General features: G+C 43.9%; 1 protein-coding gene across 1 annotated transcript in view; it reads right to left on the bottom strand.

Moving 5' to 3' along the window:
- Positions 1 to 18,873, bottom strand: part of SHANK1 (SH3 and multiple ankyrin repeat domains 1) — a 502,441-nt gene that overhangs the window by 189,902 nt on the left and 293,666 nt on the right. The window contains exon 14 of the mRNA XM_069742951.1: positions 7,646 to 7,721. Coding sequence (XP_069599052.1) covers positions 7,646 to 7,721 — 76 coding nt within the window. The remainder of the gene's footprint in view (positions 1 to 7,645; positions 7,722 to 18,873) is intronic.

The raw sequence follows: 18,873 nt of genomic DNA on the forward strand, positions 1-18,873 counted from the left end.
AGTGCTCGTCAGTGCCCCCTAGGTATACAAAGCCCTTTTCCAAGCATATCCAAGGCGCCAAGACAACGAGCTGGCCCGAGCAGGGCTGAAGATTTCATGTCACATGTGACTATAGGGAGGGGGTGGGGCTTAGAAAGGGAGATCCCTGGCGTCACCAGAGGTGGAGGAGCTTGAAAAGGAGCAGTGCCCGATGGGAGGGGGAGCTGTGACCTAGAAGAATGAGCAGCTTTCCCTCAGCTTACCCTGGGGGGTATAATCTGGCCTGGAGGGGTATACTTTGGCCTAGGCTATTTTACACCCCGGGGTATAGTTTGGCCTAGGCCATTTTATGCCCGGGTATAGTTTGGCCTAGGCCAGTTTATACCCCGGGGTATACTCTGGCCTAGGCCAAATTATACCCGGGGTTAATCTGGGACGGGGTTACTTTGGCCTGTTACACCGGGTCTTCTTCAAATGCAAGAGGACCATCTTACACATAGAGATCTGATCTCCCCAGGAGGGTTTTCGAAAATCATTATATTAATTGAAAATGATGATTGGTTGAAGAGTTGTAAAATAGGACAAGCCAATCGAGTCTGAAGAACCCTGACCTTCTGGTCAGATAGGTTTGAAGACCACATGGACTTTTCCTTGTAGAACAATTTAACTTTATTAAAAGAATATTTTTATATAAGGGATGCTTAAAGTAGGGACCTAGGTAGGGGGAGTAAAGCTCAGTTGTAAAAAAAAACTGCATCTGGGGACCGGGTTTCTCCAAAACTGGAAATTTCATGAAATTAATGTCAGATGAACCCAATTTTCACTGGAGATATTCCTACTTTTCAACGATGACTATTATCGGTGGGGGGCTGAGAAGGATCAGGCATGTTGAATTTGAATATTCCCAGTCCTTTTATTTTCATAGAAGATATTCAAAGGGGTCCGGCAACGACTTTTTCCCTTCTTTCCATTGAGAATTCATGAATGCTCAGCCGAGCAGAGCGTGCATGTGGATAGGAGAGTCGGAGGAATAGCTGTCCACTTGGACTTGTTTTTCTATATTATGATGGAAGCCACCAAGAAACTATTAAAAATGTGCAGTAGATAAATGAATGAACATCATATAACCCTCAGCTATGTACCAGAGGTATCACCTATTGTAGCTGGGGTGGCACCCACAAAAGTATATTGAGCCTACATTGAAATACACAGAAGCTTTTTGCATCAGCAGATGATGGATGGACATGTTGTGTCCATGATCCACCAAGCGATCAGATTTAATAGCTGTGTGCTGCGCTACTGCTCCACCCTTTGAGGGATTCAATCAACCTCATGGGTAGAGAGAGCTCAGTCGAGCTCATTGCTGTCATCGGATATGTGTGCGGCAGTCAGCGTGTGGTCAGAGAATCATCACGCTCCATTTCAGTATATCAGTGACCGGTTACTTCTCCGATTACTTATGCAGATATAAAACTCATCAGATGCAGGAACTGAGGGGTTAAAATAGATCTCGCCAGCAGCAGAATTTTCCGCTAAATTAGGCAAGTGCTTGCATCCATCAAAAGACCCCGAGGCTCAGATGGATCCTGTTCTCCAGCATTGGAGGCCATCGCGAATTTACAACTGTCTTAGGAGACCACTCTGGTCTTCTGTCCTTCAAGATGTAGCATGGAGACAAAAAGTTGTACACAATCGTTGCTGACATCAGCCGTAGATATGTGGTGGATACCGAGAGCCTGGGCAAAGGGTCACGATGGAAATAGATCCATTTTTAAAAAATTTTTTTAAGGGCTCCTGAGGGATCACTTAGGATACGTTCATACTTTTTTCCGGTGGACCGTTTTCAAGCGGAAGACCTTTCGAGGAAACTCTCCTTTTTTCTTTAGTCTTTTTACACAATTTCCAGACGGATTTGATGTGCATAAAAAAATTAAGAAAACACTAGAATTTTTTAATCTTGGAAACGCTGAAAAAATGTCTTTTGAGCCTTCCCGTTGATTTCTATCGTAAAATGAAGAGTGTCTTCCTGGCAAAAACTGCAAGAAGAATAGACGTTAGTGTCTTTGGAAGCCTGACCATAATAGCTGCAGGGTGTTTTTGCATAGAAGTGAATATGTTCACTTTTCCGATTGTGAACACATCCTTAGATGCTTTCTTGATCCCATAGAAGATTCTACCCCTCACTTGGCTGCAAATTTGCTGGTTCGGCACAGGGTCCTACACTAACACATTTAACAAACTGCAGTTTCATGTTGTCTATATAGTGCCAAGTCTTTCGATGCTGTCGCTCACATTAGTCCCTGTCCCCCATTTTCTGTATCTAAGGCTCAATTTATGGGGCATATTCAGTGGATGCGGCAGGAAAGATCCTTGAGGGCAGTGAGTCCATAGATCGCTTTTCAACTGATAGAGGCTGAAAAAAGTGTTCTTTTGGCATCTATCATAAAAAGATCTTTCAGTGCAGCATGGTGGTATCCTGCCATCATCATCATCATCCTGGTGAGGTCCACATCGATTTCAACCCAAGATGGGTCACTTGGTTTTTACAGGAGAAGCACTGATTTATGGTGACTTGATGAATGAACACTCTGTAGGATGATCGATCTTGTGCAAGTCTAGATAGGTCCAACAAGGTCTTCTCCTCTGTTATTTTGATAGTATTAAGCCATTGAGTTGCTGATCTTCGTCTTCGCCTTGTTCCTTCTATTTTTCTGACCATGATGTCCTTCTCCAGTGTCAAAATTGATTTGTTTGTTCCTCTTGCCATCCATGGTACCAATAACATTCTTCTGAAGCACCACATTTCAAAGGCGTCGATTCTTCTGTCTTCATTGTTTATCACACGATTAGAGTTGGATAAAAAGGGTTTGCAGGACCATGGTCCAGAAGCCACTTCAGTATTCCTTGACCTTCATACCTCCTCCTACCTGCTGCCAACCCTATCTCCTCTTTTGATTAGTAGGACACACGCATAACGCTGCACTTGGCCAACAAATCAGTAGAAGCTCCAGGAATCTGGCAGGCATTAGGGGGTTTGCTCTGTGGTCAGAGAGGTGACTACCAGACGTGGCCCCTACATAACTTTTAGAACGTCTCGGGCACAAATGAAATAATTTCTATATTGATGGATGCCTCTCACAGATTATGTTATCAACCCTGAATCTCAGTACATCACATTGTCATCACAACTTTGCGTCTCGATGTGCCATTATTAATCACAAGGCACAACTTGCATTAAATAAGCATCTCACTAGCCTTGATTTCCAGCCTACGATCTGAGAGAAAGTTCTAAAAATTGAGCCTTCTTCTGCTCTTAAAAAAAGATTTTTTTTAAATATATGTCTAAGTCAAGAGCAAATTACAATGCAAATTGTGTGACTATATCCAGGACTGTACAATGGTAATGACGTACCCTGTTTTCCCATTGTGATGGAAGGCCAGAACTGGAACATCATTGACTGATTGGAACTGCATCATGTTACACTGTACTGTATAAAGAAAGGAGGGCTGGATTTGGGAGGGGGGGGGGGGGTGAAACCTCATTGTACTTATGACACAACTGTGATCAGTGTGGGGTTTTACTCCAACAGTCTCGTTGGGACCCCTAATCTCTGTATGGTGACTTCCCCTTCCAAAATGTTACTTTTCTCAGGCGTTTTTTACCCCATTTCCCCGGTACATTTTTCAGCCATGTTGGAAGACTGTGGTCTCCTACCCAACATGGTCTCACAGAAGACATCTCTTAGGTGAACTGCTTGGCTAACACTTTGTCAAGGGGAGTCCTCACCCAACCCTCCTTGTCCAGTGCTTATTTCACTATTCGAGGGGTTAAGGCACATAGCTGGGATGTCCACCTGACAGAGGCTCCAGTAGCAGACCCACCAAATAAACAAGTTTTGACCCAACTTCAACTAGTGGCAGCTTAATGGTCCTTTATGTACTTACGACATAAAAGCAGGAACATGGCAGCACTTTGACGCAGGCACCATAGTTTGCTTGCTCTCTGTGGCTCAGATCTCTAGGCTGTTATTATGGACCTCTCACTTCCTTTTAGGAGGTCTTTGCGACTCCCATTCTCTGCCTCTTTGATGCTGGTCCCCTGTTCTGCTCAAGTAGATCTTTACTAATCAAAAGCAGCTTCACTAGGCCCTACAATAGCTCCTCTCCCATAGGGGTACATGGCCATGTCATAGGAATGTCAAACTGCATGGTGGAACCCTGACAAACCTTTCTGGTACTGGCCACTGTCAAAAGCAGCTTCACTAGGCCCTATAATTGCTCCTCTCCCATCATGGTACATGGCCATGTCAAAGAAATGTCAAACTGCTCCATCTGGCATCTGCTCTTCCTCTTGAGTGATCGGAACGACCAAGGAGTCAACCTTCATCTATATGGTGGCACCCTGAAAAGCCTTTCTGGTACTGGCCACAGTCAAATGCAGCTTCACTAGGCCCTACAATTGCTCCTCTCCCATCATGGAACATGGCCATGTCACAGGAATGTCAAACTGCTCCATCTGGCATCTGCTGTTCCTTTTGAGTGATCGGAACGACCAAGAAGTCAACCTTCATCTATATGGTAGCACCCTGGCATGTCTTTCTGCTACTTGCCACAGTCAAAAGCAGCTTCACTGGGCCCTACAATTGCTCCTCTCCCATCGGGGTACATGGCCATATCATAGGAATGTCAAACTGCTCCATCTCGCACCTACTCTTCCTCTTGAGTGGTCGGAACGACCAAGAAGTCAACCATCATCTATATGGTGGAACCCTGACAAGCCTTTCTGGTACTGGCCACTGTCAAAAGCAGCTTCACTAGGCCCTACAATTGCTCCTCTGCCATCATGGTACATGGCTATGTCATAGAAATGTCAAACTGCTCCATCTGGCATCTGCTCTTCCTCTTGAGTGATCGGAATGACTAAGGAGTCAACCTTCATTTATATGGTGGCACCCTAGCAAGTCTTTCTGGTACTGGCCACCATCAAAAGCAACTTCACTAGGCCCTACAATTGCTCCTCTTCCATCATGGTACATGGCCATGTCATAGAAATGTCAAACTGCTTCATCTGGCATCTTCCCTTCCTCTTGAGTGATCGGAACGACCAAGGAGTCAACCTTCATCTATATGGTGGCACCATGGCAAGTCTTTCTGGTACTGGCCACCATCAAAAGCAGCTTCACTAGGCCCTGCAATTGCTCCTCTCCCATCGGGGTACATGGTCATGTCATAGGAATGTCAAACTGCTCCATCTCCCACATGCTCTTCCTCTTGAGTGATCGGAACGACCAAGGAGTCAACCTTCATCTATATGGTGGCACCCTGGCAAGTCTTTCTGGTACTGGCCACCATCAAAAGCAGCTTCACTAGGCCCTACAATTGCTCCTCTCACATCAGGGCACATGACCATGTCATAAGTATGTCAAACTGCTCCATCTCGCACCTGCTCTTCCTCTTGAGTTGTTGAAAAGCAACATCCCGTCGTTGCAGTCCCGCTTCGTTCCATTAATGTTGCCCCTTGAGGATTTTCTGAGATTCACACTCCCTAGTTGATGTTTTTGAATAAGTATCTAGAAATATGCATTTATCCGGCCACAGAGGACGGTATAAACGCATGTGATGGTGCTCACAGGGCTGGAGATCCGACATCTCCATTTCTACCCACATTCTATAATTTAACCTCTGGCTCCATCAGATTTTCCGCAGCCTCCTCCGGAGGGGCTCAGTATAAGTGACTCTATTAATGTATCACAGTAGGTGTCTGATTATCCTATGCTTTAGAAAAACTGCGCTTCAGCTCCTTTCCCGAGAACCTTGGAAATAAGAAACCGGCGGAAAAAAAAAAAACCTCACACGGGATTACATAATAGACTCAAATTATATGTCAGCTTACTGAAAGAATTTCTTACATCTGTGGCTGACGGATTGTTTTTATGTTTACTGTGATGCTTAAATCTATTTTCCAGAACTGATGATCTGGGTAGTTCAACATTACCAGATTGGTGGGGGTCTGACTCCCAACACCCCCAATGACTGACTCATTAAAAGGGGCAGCAGCTCTATTCAGGGTGCAGTACCAGACATGGCCACTATGAACTGTACGGTGCTGTTCCATGACCCCGTCAATCAGGTGATCATTTGATCAGACCGATGACCCATCCTAAGAATAGTTTGTCATTATTTAAGTTCTAAAAAAAAAAACTTAACACAAAAACATCCAAACCAGACATGTAAGAATGTGAAAGGAGACATATAACTGCTATGGCTGTGGTGGGAACAATTAACTGCTTCCTTTGCTTGCTACAAAACCTGCAGCTGCCACTAGGGGGAGCTGTATATATTTATATGCATTTAGTTCCTTTTAGGGTTAGGCTATGATCAGAAAATAGCTTAAATTAGGTTTTTGTGCTAAATATATATTTTAAATAATTTCATCAATTTTTTTCATTTATTTTTTTTTTCTCCATTCCACAGTTTGTACTAAAATAAAAAAAAAAAAATAGAAAGCTTGCAATTCTTTCCCCTGCCACTGGGTCTTATTTAGACTAGTAGTCAATCCCATTTACCTGGAAGGATCCCAAATAAAAAAAAAAACAGTTCATAAGAAATAAAAGTTCCCAAAGAATAATTTTGGCAATTTTTTTTTTAAAACCCCAATTTCCTTTTGTTTTAGGAAACAACACATGAACATTAGCCACATTGGTCAGACCGCTATCCTATCTTTTTACAGTGAAGCACCTAATGAGCGTGTGCAAAGGTCATTATGAAGGAAGGAGGAGCTGTGATTGTGTATTGTGATTGGTTGATCCATGTAACACAAAAAATCCGACTTAAACCCAATTATAGTCTGTAAAAAATATTGTTTTAAATTCTACAAAATAAAAAAAGATCTCACAAATGCAGAATCGCTATTTTCTGTTATATAGAAATCCAACAACAATAAAAAAAAGTCCTAAACAATACTAATATTTTATGACAATTCATTCTCTCGACTAAATGACTACACTGCCATAAAGTGAGACTCTATAATAAACATATACTCCCCCTGCTGGACATTATAGAGAACAGCGCCGGCGAGATTTCTAGATATTACATACAGACCATTTACTGATGCAGAAAACCGGGCAAATTTTTTCTTTCTGGAAAAATGTTTATATAGTTTGGTAACCACCTTCCTTCCCCTCTGGAGTCCTTGAAAAACGCTCTGATAATAATAAACGTAAAAACATAATTTTACTCAGCTCTAAAACCAAGTTATTTGTATGCCAACTCAATCGCAACATTGCCATAAAGTGAAACATTTTGTTTGCTCACATGCTCCCTCTGGTGGACATCCAGGGAATTACATGCAGCTCTGAGATTACTTATATAATGAAATATGGTTCACAATGTGCATCGTATATCATGTTTCTAAATTATTTTAAGAGCCATTGATTATCTAATATCTTTCAGATCTCGTTAGCGGAGCGAGATGGAAATACCGCGCTCCTCGGTTACTAATGATTCTGCACTTTGCTGCCTTGTGTATCGCATTTCTCGCTTTCTCAGTCGCCTCTGCGGAGAAACTGGCAAGGGTCCACGCCGTAATCACACCTGCGAACGTCCTTGAAGACGGTGTCCGCGGACAGATGGGACGCAGCGTAAAGAAGAGACGGGAAATTCTTACCTGGGAGCATCAAAGCTGTCGTACGATCCGACCGTGTAGTGTCTGAACAGCCGCTTGGCTTTATCACTCCGGCTCTCTGGCACAAAAACAGGGATGAAAAAAATTAAAAAATTAGTCTTTTGGGTTATTTTACAAAATTTTTGATCAATATAATATTTATGTAAAAAAAAGAACTAAAACAATAAAAAAAAAGAGCAAAATTCATCGTCATTAAATCCATTTTTTTTTTTAAATCAGGGTTTTATTTTAAATATTGTAAATATTTATTATTATTTTTATGTATCAATCCACATAATTAACTTTTCCACTTTTTACAAATTTTTTGGTTAATGTGATATTTATGTAAAAAAAAAAAAAGAACTTAAACAATAAAACAACAAAACAAAAAGCAAAATTCATCATTATTAAATCCCTTTTTTTTTATAAATCAGGGTTTAATTATAAATATTGTAAATATTTATTATTTTTTTATGTATCCACATAAATAACTTTTCCACTTTTTACAAAATTTTTGGTTAATGTGATATTTATGTAAAAAAAAAAGAACTAAAACGACAAAACAATAAAACAAGGAGCAAAAATCATCATTATTAAATCCCTTTTTTTAAAATCAGGGTTTAATTATAAATAGTGTAAATATTTATCATTTTTTTTATGCATCGATCCACATGAATAAATAACGTTTCCACTTTTTACAAAATTCTTGGTTAATGTGATATTTACGTGTTAAAAAAAAAAAAAGAACTAAAACAACAACAAAATAAAACGAAAGAGCAAAAATCATCATTATTATTAAATCCCTTTTTAAAAAAAAAAAAAAAATCAGGGTTTTATTTTAAACATTGTAAATATTTATTATTTTCTAATGTATCGATCCACATAAATAAATAAAAAATTTTTACAATTTGTACTGTGATCAAGCAGATACTTTCTATTCTCTGCAGCTTTGCCGTATAGACTGGGACGGAATAAAGAGATGATGTAAAAATGGAATCGCTCCATATTAATATTATAAATAATAAAAATAATAAAAATAATAATAATAATAATAATAATAATGATTTTTCCAAGCCTGGCACCTTCCCCCCCCCCTTCAAAAAAAAAAAACATTTTGCTAGAAAGGTAATGAATATAATATTTAAAGGGGATGTCACCAAACCATTTCACAATGTAGACTGCATGCATCTTGAATAGCAGCCAATCACTCAAGTGCAAAATGGTCTACTTTGCTGAAAATGGAGAACCCCTTTAAGTGATACGAAAAGGATGGTGCAATGAGAAGTTCGCCGCGTTCTCCGCCGTCCGTGTCCTACGTACTTTCAGCTTTCTGTCTACATAATAAATTTTTTTTTGATTCCCATAGGATAATTGCTCACATTGCACCGCGAGCCTCTACGAAGTCGCCTCCATTATTCTAGCCCGCGCCACACAAAGAAAGCTTCGTAGTCGCCCTCAACGTCTGCTTGGGTTAATTCATCACACAGCAACGATCATGCGTAAGAAGCAAAATGACAAATCTACTGATTAGTTAGCTGGCACGGTGCCCAGTCATCTCTTATCGTGCCACAAGTATTCTCTCCGCAGAGCTACCCTGCATTGTACTGCAAATCCCATTGTCATCATGAGCACTACAGGTCATGACATCAATTGTAAACACCAGAGGAGAGAATGATTCATCTGGATGTGCAGTTCCTACTGGTGGCCACCAGGCGGCAGCAGAGCTCTATGATTTTTTAGATAAGGGGAACATAAGGTGACTCTCCCAGAACGGTCGGCACCGGTGTGATCCCAGCCTCACGTTCTGAACTGTATCAGCATGTTCTGCAATGGAGGTCTCCGTGCCCTGCCCATCTCCGTATTATTAGGCTGCATGTCGCCTTAGACTCGTGTCCTACAGAACAGTAGATGGTGCGATCATGGCCCGGTATTGCTCTACCTGTGTGGAAATGTTAGGGCTCATCTAGACGTCCATGGATCAGGGTCCGATGACGGATCTCAAGGTCTGACCTGGCCACTGATCTCCCGACTGGATCATGACAGCTTCATATGTTTCCATAAAGCTGTCACGCTCGGGTCGGGACATCCGCGGCCAGTCTGTGCACTGCGGACTGAGGTTAGACCAGAATCCATGGATGTCTGCATAGACCCTTAATATTTTATTTGTATCAACTAACACAATTCCAAACGAATGAACAAAAAAGACAAATAAATCACATCAATATTTGGTGACCACCCTTTGTCTTCTAGGTACCATTGCGCATCGTTTTTTAAGGATCTCAGCATGAGGTTGTTCCAAACATCTTGGAGGACTGACCACAGATCTTCTGTGGATGTCACTTGTCCGTCCCTTCCTGTAACGCCACACAGACTGTGTGATGCTGAGATCAGGGCTCTGTGGGGGCCGGAACATCACTTCCAGGACTCCTTGTTCTTCTTCATGACATTGGCTAGATGTATGGAGTTTGAATCACTCAGACGTCTCCTGATGGTATTACAAGACGGAACTGATATAGATGTGTGGTGAGCACATTGAACCCTCAGGTGCTTCACAGAAGTTTATAACGTTGAGTCGTAAAAATAAAAAAAAAATTTAATTTTCCCCACAAACATGTTTTCCCCACAAATATTTCATTTTCATAAGGGTAACAGGAGAAATCGCTCCATATCATTGTTGTGCAATTCCTCCTGAGGGCGCAGATACTTAATATGAGGGAGAAAACTACTGTTTGGGCGCACGGCAGGGCTTGGAAGGGAAGGAGCATCATCTGACTTTTTGAAGGTAAAAATTTCCTGGAATCTTTGGAAGACGTCATGTCTAGAGATGAGCGAATATGTTTGGAAAATGAACATAGACTCGGGGGCTGTGAGTTCACAGCCAGTGAACTCACTTCAGTTTTCTGACGTCAGAGTGAGCTCTTTGAAAAATTTTCCCATGGCGCTCATGCCGACGTCAGATAGGTGAAGTGAGTTAATTGGCCGCGAACTCGCAGGAACTGTCTGATGACACCGCGAGTAAGAGAACTTTCTCACGCTCACGGTGCCCTCAGACAGGGAATAGCAGTTCACAGAGAGACAGTGAGCACACAGTGCTCAGTGTCTGCTGGATGACAGGCTGCATGGTCACATCATGCAACCATGCAGCCTATCATCTAGACATAGCAGAGCTAGGCCCATCATGGGACAAATCGATTAAAAGCATCTCTGCGGAAAGGTGAGGAATAGTGCTGTTTGATTCTAACCTTTTTTGCAGATGACGAGGGCATCGAGGGAATGGGCGAGGCCGTAAGTATGGTTTAATTAAGATTATTAAAGGAGTCTGTGTCTTTCTGCTGGTTACAAAAATTGCGCAGAAGTCCACGCCATTTTGTTCTGGAAATAATCTTTTATTAATTAAATACATGTACAGTAAGCTGCACACACACTGTACTAATTGTATTTATCACAGACATCTGTATATCTATCTATTCTATGTGTATATACTCTATGTAATCCATCTATTCTATGCTGTCGGCTCCTGCAGTGATTTCACAGTACACGGCAGATGAATTACCGTCTTTTCTTCTATCTATATAATATATATATACATACTGTATATATAAATGTGTGTGTCGCTGACATCTATATATCTATGTACTGTATATATCTATTTTACCGATTCTATTCTAACCTGTCAGTGTGATTTTACTGTACATGGCACATGAATTGCCGGCTTTTCAAAGGACATCCGTGCATAAAAATCAGACAGCTCTCGCATGGTCCGAGTGCTGTGCGATTTTTTTCTCTCACCCATAGGCTTGCATTAGCAAGTCTTGGCCGAGTCTTGGTGACAATCGCAACATCCTGCGATTTTACACAAATGCTGAATGCAGGTGAGAAAATAAATGCTAATGTGAGCTGCCCCATAGATTAACACTGGGCTGAGTGCTATGCAATGTTTTCTCGCATAGCACTCGACTGTAGTGTGTCGCCGGCCTTTATCAGCCGCTTTTGCGCTATAAATAATTTTTTTTTAAAACCTGCTTGGGTTCCCCTGTATTTTTGTTAACCAGCCAGGCAAAACTCACAACTGGGGCAGCAACCCTCAGCTGTCAGCTTCAGCAAGGCTGATTATCAAGAATAGAGGAGTTCCCACCCCATATATTTTAATTATATTTTCATTATTTTGACAACCATCCTTGCTAAAGCAGACAGCTGGAGACTGCTATTCTCTGGCTGGTAAGGGGCCTTGGATATTGGCCTCCCTGGCCTAAAAATAGCAGCCCGCAGCTGCCCAGAAAAGGTGCTTTGCCCGGTTCTTCGCACTTGCCCTGTAGCGGTGGCAAGTGGGGTTCATATTTGTGGGGTTGATGTCACCTTTGTATTGTCCGGTGACATTAAGCCCCTGAACTACTAATGGAGAGGCATCTATAAGACACCTATCCATTACGAATCCTATAGTTTGCTGGAATAGTTTGCGGGTGCCATGTCATATTGGCAGAGCCCCTGCGGTGCCAGAACAACAGAAATTACATTTTTACCCCTAAAATGTTGTTTTAGCCACAAGTTTTTAATTTTTCTAAGGGCTAATAGGATTTTTTTTTACAACAAACTGAGGTCCATCTTTTCCTGAGTGCGCCAATACCCTACATGTAATCGGGAAATATTTTTCAGGCACAGTGCAAAGCTGGAAAGGAAAGGAGCACCAGATTTTAATGTTATGGTTTGCAGGTGCCATGACCCACTGGCAGAGCCCATGAGGTGCCAGAACAGCAGAACTCCCCATAAGTGACCCCATTTTACAAACTAGACCTCTGAATGAATTCTTCTAGGGGTGCAGTGCAGTGAATATATTGACACCATGGGTGTGTCACAGAATTTTATACCATTGGGTAGTGAAGAAAAAATAACTACATTTTTTACCAACAAAATTTTGTTTTGGCTCCAGATTTTACATTTTCACTAAGTCGGCAAAATAGCACCAAAATTTGTTCCATAATTTCTGCTGAACGTGGCAATACCCCATATGTGGCTGTACAGTACTACTTAGCCACACGGAGAGATTCGGGAGGAATGGAGCGGTATTTGCCTCCTGGAACGCAGATTTTCCTAAAGCAGTTTGTAGACTCCATATAATTGCTCGAAGAGCAGAATCCCCCCACAAGTGACCCCATTTTGGAAACTATCCCCCTTGAGGAATTTACAGTTGTGCTCAAAAGTTTACATACCCCAGCAGAATTTTTGCTTCCTTGGCCGTATTCCAGGGAATATGAATGATAACATCAGAACTTTTTCTCCACTCATGGTTAGTGGTTGGGTGAAGCAATTTATTGTCAAACTTCTGTGTTTTCTCTTTTTAAATCATAATGGCAACCCAAAACATCCAACATGACCCTGATCAAAAGTTCACATACCCTGGTGATTTTGGCCTGATAACATGCACAGAAGTTGACACAGATGGGTGTGACTGGCTACTAAAGGTATCATTCTCACTTGTGACCTGTTTGCTTGTAAACAGTGTGTGTGCATAAAAGCTGAGTGTGTTTCTGGGATCCAGACAGACTCTTGCATCTTTCATCCAGCCACTGACGTTTCTGGATTGTGATTAAGTAAAAAGGGCAGCACACTGCAGCGCCAAAACATGCAAACTTGAAAACACGAAATTTGAACTGCATTACTGCACTAGAAATATGAAAAATGAGAGCTTTTAGCGCATAATAATGGCCATATTTATGTGTACCTCGTAGCCACTTTACGGCATCTCTCTTATACGAGGTCCTACGCCTGACCTACCTCACCGAGAATAAACGTCTCCATCTGAATGGGTACATGTGAAACCTCTTCTTGGACTCAAATTCTCTCTTTCTGTGGAGGGGTATTGGACCTACTATAATTAAAACACCTGTGGCTAGGAGGCGGGGAGTGCACGATCAGAAGGCTAAAGAATACATTTCAAAAACCTGACCTGCACATCCAAACATAGACTGAGTGTGAACAGGTGCTGAACCCAGAGTAAAGTGGCTACGAGGTACACATAAATATGGCCATTTTTATGCGCTAAAAGCTCTCATTTTTCATATTTCTAGTGCAGTAATGCAGTTCAAATTTCGTGTTTTCAAGTTTGCATGTTTTGGCGCTGCAGTGTGCTGCCCTTTTTACTTAACTATATACGAGTTGGCGACTCTGGGTTCAGCACCTGTTCACACTCAGTCTATGTTTGGATGTGCAGGTCAGGTTTTTGAAATGTATTCTTTAGCCTTCTGATCGTGCACTCCCCGCCTCCTAGCTTCAGGTGTTTTAATTATAGTAGGTCCAATACCCCTCCACATAGAGAGAGAATTTGAGTCCAAGAAGAGGTTTTTACATGTACCCATTCAGATGGAGACGTTTATTCTCGGTGAGGTAGGTCAAGCGTAGGACCTCGTATAAGAGAGATGCCGTAAAGTGGCTACGAGGTACACATAAATATGGCCATTTTTATGCGCTAAAAGCTCTCATATTTCATATTTCTAGTGCAGTAATGCAGTTCAAATTTCGTGTTTTCAAGTTTGCATGTTTTGGCGCTGCAGTGTGCTGCCCTTTTTACTTAACTATATACGAGTTGGCGACTCTGGGTTCAGCACCTGTTCACACTCAGTCTATGTTTGGATGTGCAGGTCAGGTTTCTGGATTGTGAGTCATGGGGAAAGCAAAAGAATTGTCAGCGGATCTACGGGAAAAGGTAGTTGAACTGTATAAAACAGGAAAGGGATACAAACAGATTTCCAAGGAATTGATAATGCCAGTCAGCAGCGTTCAAACTGTGATTAACAAATGGAAAATCAGGAGCTCTGTAAAAACAAAACCACAGTGGTAGGTGTCAAGTTCCCACCGCTGCACAGGGGGAATCTTGGACCATGTCCTCTGCAGTCCCCCATTCTTCCCCAGCCACAGTGGAGTCTGCTCAGCAGAGACGTCAGTCGCAGTGTCTTGCTCAAGCTGATACCGTGTGTCTGGTTGCAGCTGCCGCCCCATGTTCAGTATTTGTAACCAGCATTGATCAGCAGCGAGCAGACGCTCCAGGGACTAAGTCCTGCTTTTCATCTACTGAGCATGCCCGTGGGATGACCTCTCATTGGAGGTCGGGGGTCACATGCTCAGGTCCTGTAGCATCTCTGATTGGACCACTAGGAAGGTCCCGAAAGGCTGCATCTATAAAAGGTTCACCTCCTTACATACCGGGCGAAGCTAACCCGTGTGTGTTCATATTATACCGCCATATACTGTCCGCCATCACTCAGCAGCAGGTGTCATATCTGCACGGTGGACCCGTGCTGCGAAAGCACCTTATATCTTCCTTACTACTCTTTGGTGCGTTCCGCCAGCCCTAACACTATACTAGCGCCAGGGCCTGACTAGTAATGGCGGACAAACAGCGACTGCAGCGGTACATCCAGTGGCTGGAGGGCAGGTTGGCAGCTCTCAAGCGCACAACCTCAGCTGTGGATGTTACCGCAGTAGTTGTTCAGACTTCTAGTGTGGCTGCAGCCAGTTTGCCCACTGCCACCCCTGTTCAGACCTTATCCCACCTTCCGTTGCCAGATAAGTTTTTTGGTGACAGTAAGCTGTGTAGGGGATTCATGAGCCAGTGTGCAATACACCTTGAGCTCCTGGCTGCACGTTTTCCCACAGAGCGGGCAAAGGTGCGATTTAACATATCCCTCCTGTCGGACAGGGCATTGGAGTGGGCAACGCCGCTGTGGGGGTGCGACAATCATGTGAGGCAGAGTGCTCTGCGGTTCCTGAGCACTCTGAAACAGGTCTTTTTGGGACCTCGAGTCACCCATGATACGGCACTCCAACTGCTGGCATTGACACAGGGCTCGTCCATGGTCAGCCATTTTGCCTTCCACTTAGAATCATATCATAGAATCATAGAATGGTAGAGTTGGAAGGGACCTCCTGGGTCATCTGGTCCAACCCCCTGCACAAACCAGGATTCACTAAATCATCTCTGACAGATCTCTGTCCAGCCTCTGTTTGAAGACTTCCATTGAAGGAGAACTCACCACCTCTCGTGGCCGCCTGTTCCACTCATTGATCACCCTAACCGTCAAAAAGTTTTTTCTAATTTCTAATCTGTGTCTCCTCCCATTCAGTTTCATCCCATTGCTTCCGGATGGAAGTCCACTTCTGGACTTTAGTATCTGAGCTGGAGTGGCTGGATAAAGTTCTCATCCCAGTTTTTTGGAGGAGGCTGGCTGACCATGTGAAGGACGCTTTGGCCACTAGGGAGATTCCTGCCACACTGGAGGAGCTAATAGTGGTATCAACTCACATCGACCTTTGCTTCAACGAGCAAAGGTTGGAATGAGCCCAGTGTAGGCAGAGGTTTCGGCTGGCTCCCACCTTCGCCAAACCTCTGGAATCTCCAGTCCAGGCGTCCGAGCCACATGAGGCCATGGAGGTGTCACGAGCGGGATCTAAGTCCTGGACTTCTCGCGCACTCAAGGTCTGTTATGTCTGCCAGCAGTCAGGACATCTTGCCTCCAGATGTCCTCAGCGGTCCGGAAAACGTCCCAGTTTAGTGACCGTAGGAGGTGGTTTACTAGACACAGCAGCGTTTTCCTCGGAATAGTCCGTCAAGGGGACAATTACCATTGGCCCATCCACTCATACGGTTTAGCTTTGCATGGATTCCAGGGCGGAGGGCAACTTTATGTCTTCTGCCTTTGCCCAACGGCACGCAATTCCTCTGGTGATGCTTGCCAAACCAGTGACTGTACGAGTGGTAAATGGGTCGCCACTGTCCTCACAGATAACTCAAGATAACTTCGTGCAGAAGAAGAATGGAGAATTACGTCCCTGTATAGACTACAGGAGTCTTAATGCCATAACCGTTAAGGATAAGTACCCTCTGCTACTTATATCTTAGCTCTTCGATAGGTTGCTGGGGCAAGGGTATTTACTAACCTTGATCTGCGAGGTGCTTACAACCTGATACACATCCGTGAAGGGGACAAATGGAAGATGCCATTTAACACCAGGGATGGGCCCTATGAATACCTGGTGATGCCCTTCAGGCTCTGTAATGCTCCTGCCTTTTTCCAAGACTTTGTGAATGATATCTTCCGGGATATGCTCACCACCTCAGTCGTAGTCTATCTGGATGATATCCTCATCTACTCTCCAGATATAGACTCCCACTGGAGTGATGTTTGCAAAGTCTTCGACTTCTTACGGGCAAACTCCCTCTATGCCAAGTAGGAGAAGTGTGTGTTTGAGCAGGAGTCCTTGCCTTTCCTGGGCTATATCATCTCCGCCCAGGGATTGGCCATGGATCCTGCCAAGCTACAGGCTGTGATAGACTGGCAGGAACCCCATTCTCTCAAAGCGGTGAAGCACTTATGGGGTTCATTAACTATTATCGCCAGTTCATTCTCCACTTCTCAACTTTGGTAGCTCCCCTGGTTGCCCCCACCAAAAAGGGAGCTAATCCTAAATTGTGGTTGGAGGAGGTCTCCAAGGCATTCCTCTTTATCAAGTCACGCTTCACTAGCGCTCCCAATTTACATCGCCCCAATGTTGATAGACCATTTATCATGGAGGTGGATGCCTATTCCGTCGGTGCTGGAGCAGTCCTCTTCCAGAAGAATGCTCAAGATCGGAAGCATCCTTGCTTCTTCTTCTCCAAGACCTTCACACCGGCGGAGAGGAATTGTTCCATTGGGGACAGGAAGTTGTTAGCCATGAAGTTGGCCTTTTCAGAGTGGAGACACCTCAGGAGGGGGCTCGTTTCCCCTTCCAAGTATTCACCGACCACAAAAATTTGGCATTTTTACAAACCACCCAGCGGCTAAACTCTCACCAGGCCAGATGGTCCCTGTTCTTCTCCTGGTTCCACTTCACCCTCCATTTTCTCTCCAGGGAGAAGAACACTCATGCCAACGCTCTCTCCCGCTCCTTAGTGCCATCAGAGGAGGAACCTCGGCTTACTGTCCCTTCAGAGAGCCTGAGAACTGTGGCCCCGGTTTCGCTAGAGTGTGCCCCCGGGCAAAACTTTTGTTCCACCTAATTTGCAACCGGAGATTCTCTCTTGGGCTCACTTGTCCAGGGTGGGTGGATATTTTGGCACCAAGAGGACATCTGAGCTCCTTGCGAGGATGTACTGGTGGCCGCATATGGCCCGTGACGTCGGAGACTATATTCGGGCGTGTGTTGTTATGACCTGGTGGTCAGGACAATAATAGACCTGGTGGTTAAGAGCACACGGAATGACCTGATAGTTACTGATAATAAGGACGAGCTCTGGGACGTGGGAACTCTGCTGACCGCAATCCCTAATCCTATCAAACACACTAGAAATAGCCGTGGATTGCGCCTAACGCTCCCTATGCAACTCGGCACAGCCTAAGGAACTAGCTAGCCCTGAAGATAGAAAAATAAAGCCTACCTTGCCTCAGAGAAATTCCCCAAAGGAAAAGGCAGCCCCCCACATATAATGACTGTGAGTAAAGATGAAAATACAAACACAGAGATGAAATAGATTTAGCAAAGTGAGGCCCGACTTACTGAACAGACCGAGGATAGGAAAGGTTACTTTGCGGTCAGCACAAAAACCTACAAAAAGACCACGCAGAAGGCGCAAAAAGACCCTCCGCACCGACTCACAGTGCGGAGGCGCTCTCTCTGCGTCCCAGAGCTTCCAGCAAGCAAGACAACAATAAAAATAGCAAGCTGGACAGAAAAATAGCAAACCAAAGAAATACAAGCTGGAACTTAGCTTCTGCTGGGAAGACAGGTCACAAGAACGATCCAGGAGTGAACTAGACCAATACTGGAACATTGACAGGTGGCATGGAGCAAAGATCTAAGTGGAGTTAAATAGAGCAGCAGCTAACGAATTAACCTCATCACCTGTGGAAGGAAACTCAGAAACACCCACCAGAGGAAGTCCATGGACAGAACCAGCCGAAGTACCATTCATGACCACAGGAGGGAGCCCGACAACAGAATTCACAACAGTGTGTCTCCTGCAGCAAGAATCGGTCTCCTCGGCAATGGCCTGCTGGGCTACTTTATCCCCTCCGGTGGCAGTCAGGCCCTGGGAAATGGTCAGGATGGACTTTGTGGTGGGCTTACCCAAGTCTCGTAGCTGCACCATTATCTGGGTAGTCAATGACCATTTTTCCAAAATGGTGCACTTGGTGCCTCTTCCGTGGTTACCTTCGGCATGGGCCTTAATGGCGTTGTTCATTAAGCACATTTTTTGC

The sequence above is a fragment of the Ranitomeya imitator genome, chromosome 10 (assembly GCF_032444005.1).
Source record: "Ranitomeya imitator isolate aRanImi1 chromosome 10, aRanImi1.pri, whole genome shotgun sequence".
Lineage (NCBI taxonomy): Eukaryota > Metazoa > Chordata > Amphibia > Anura > Dendrobatidae > Ranitomeya > Ranitomeya imitator.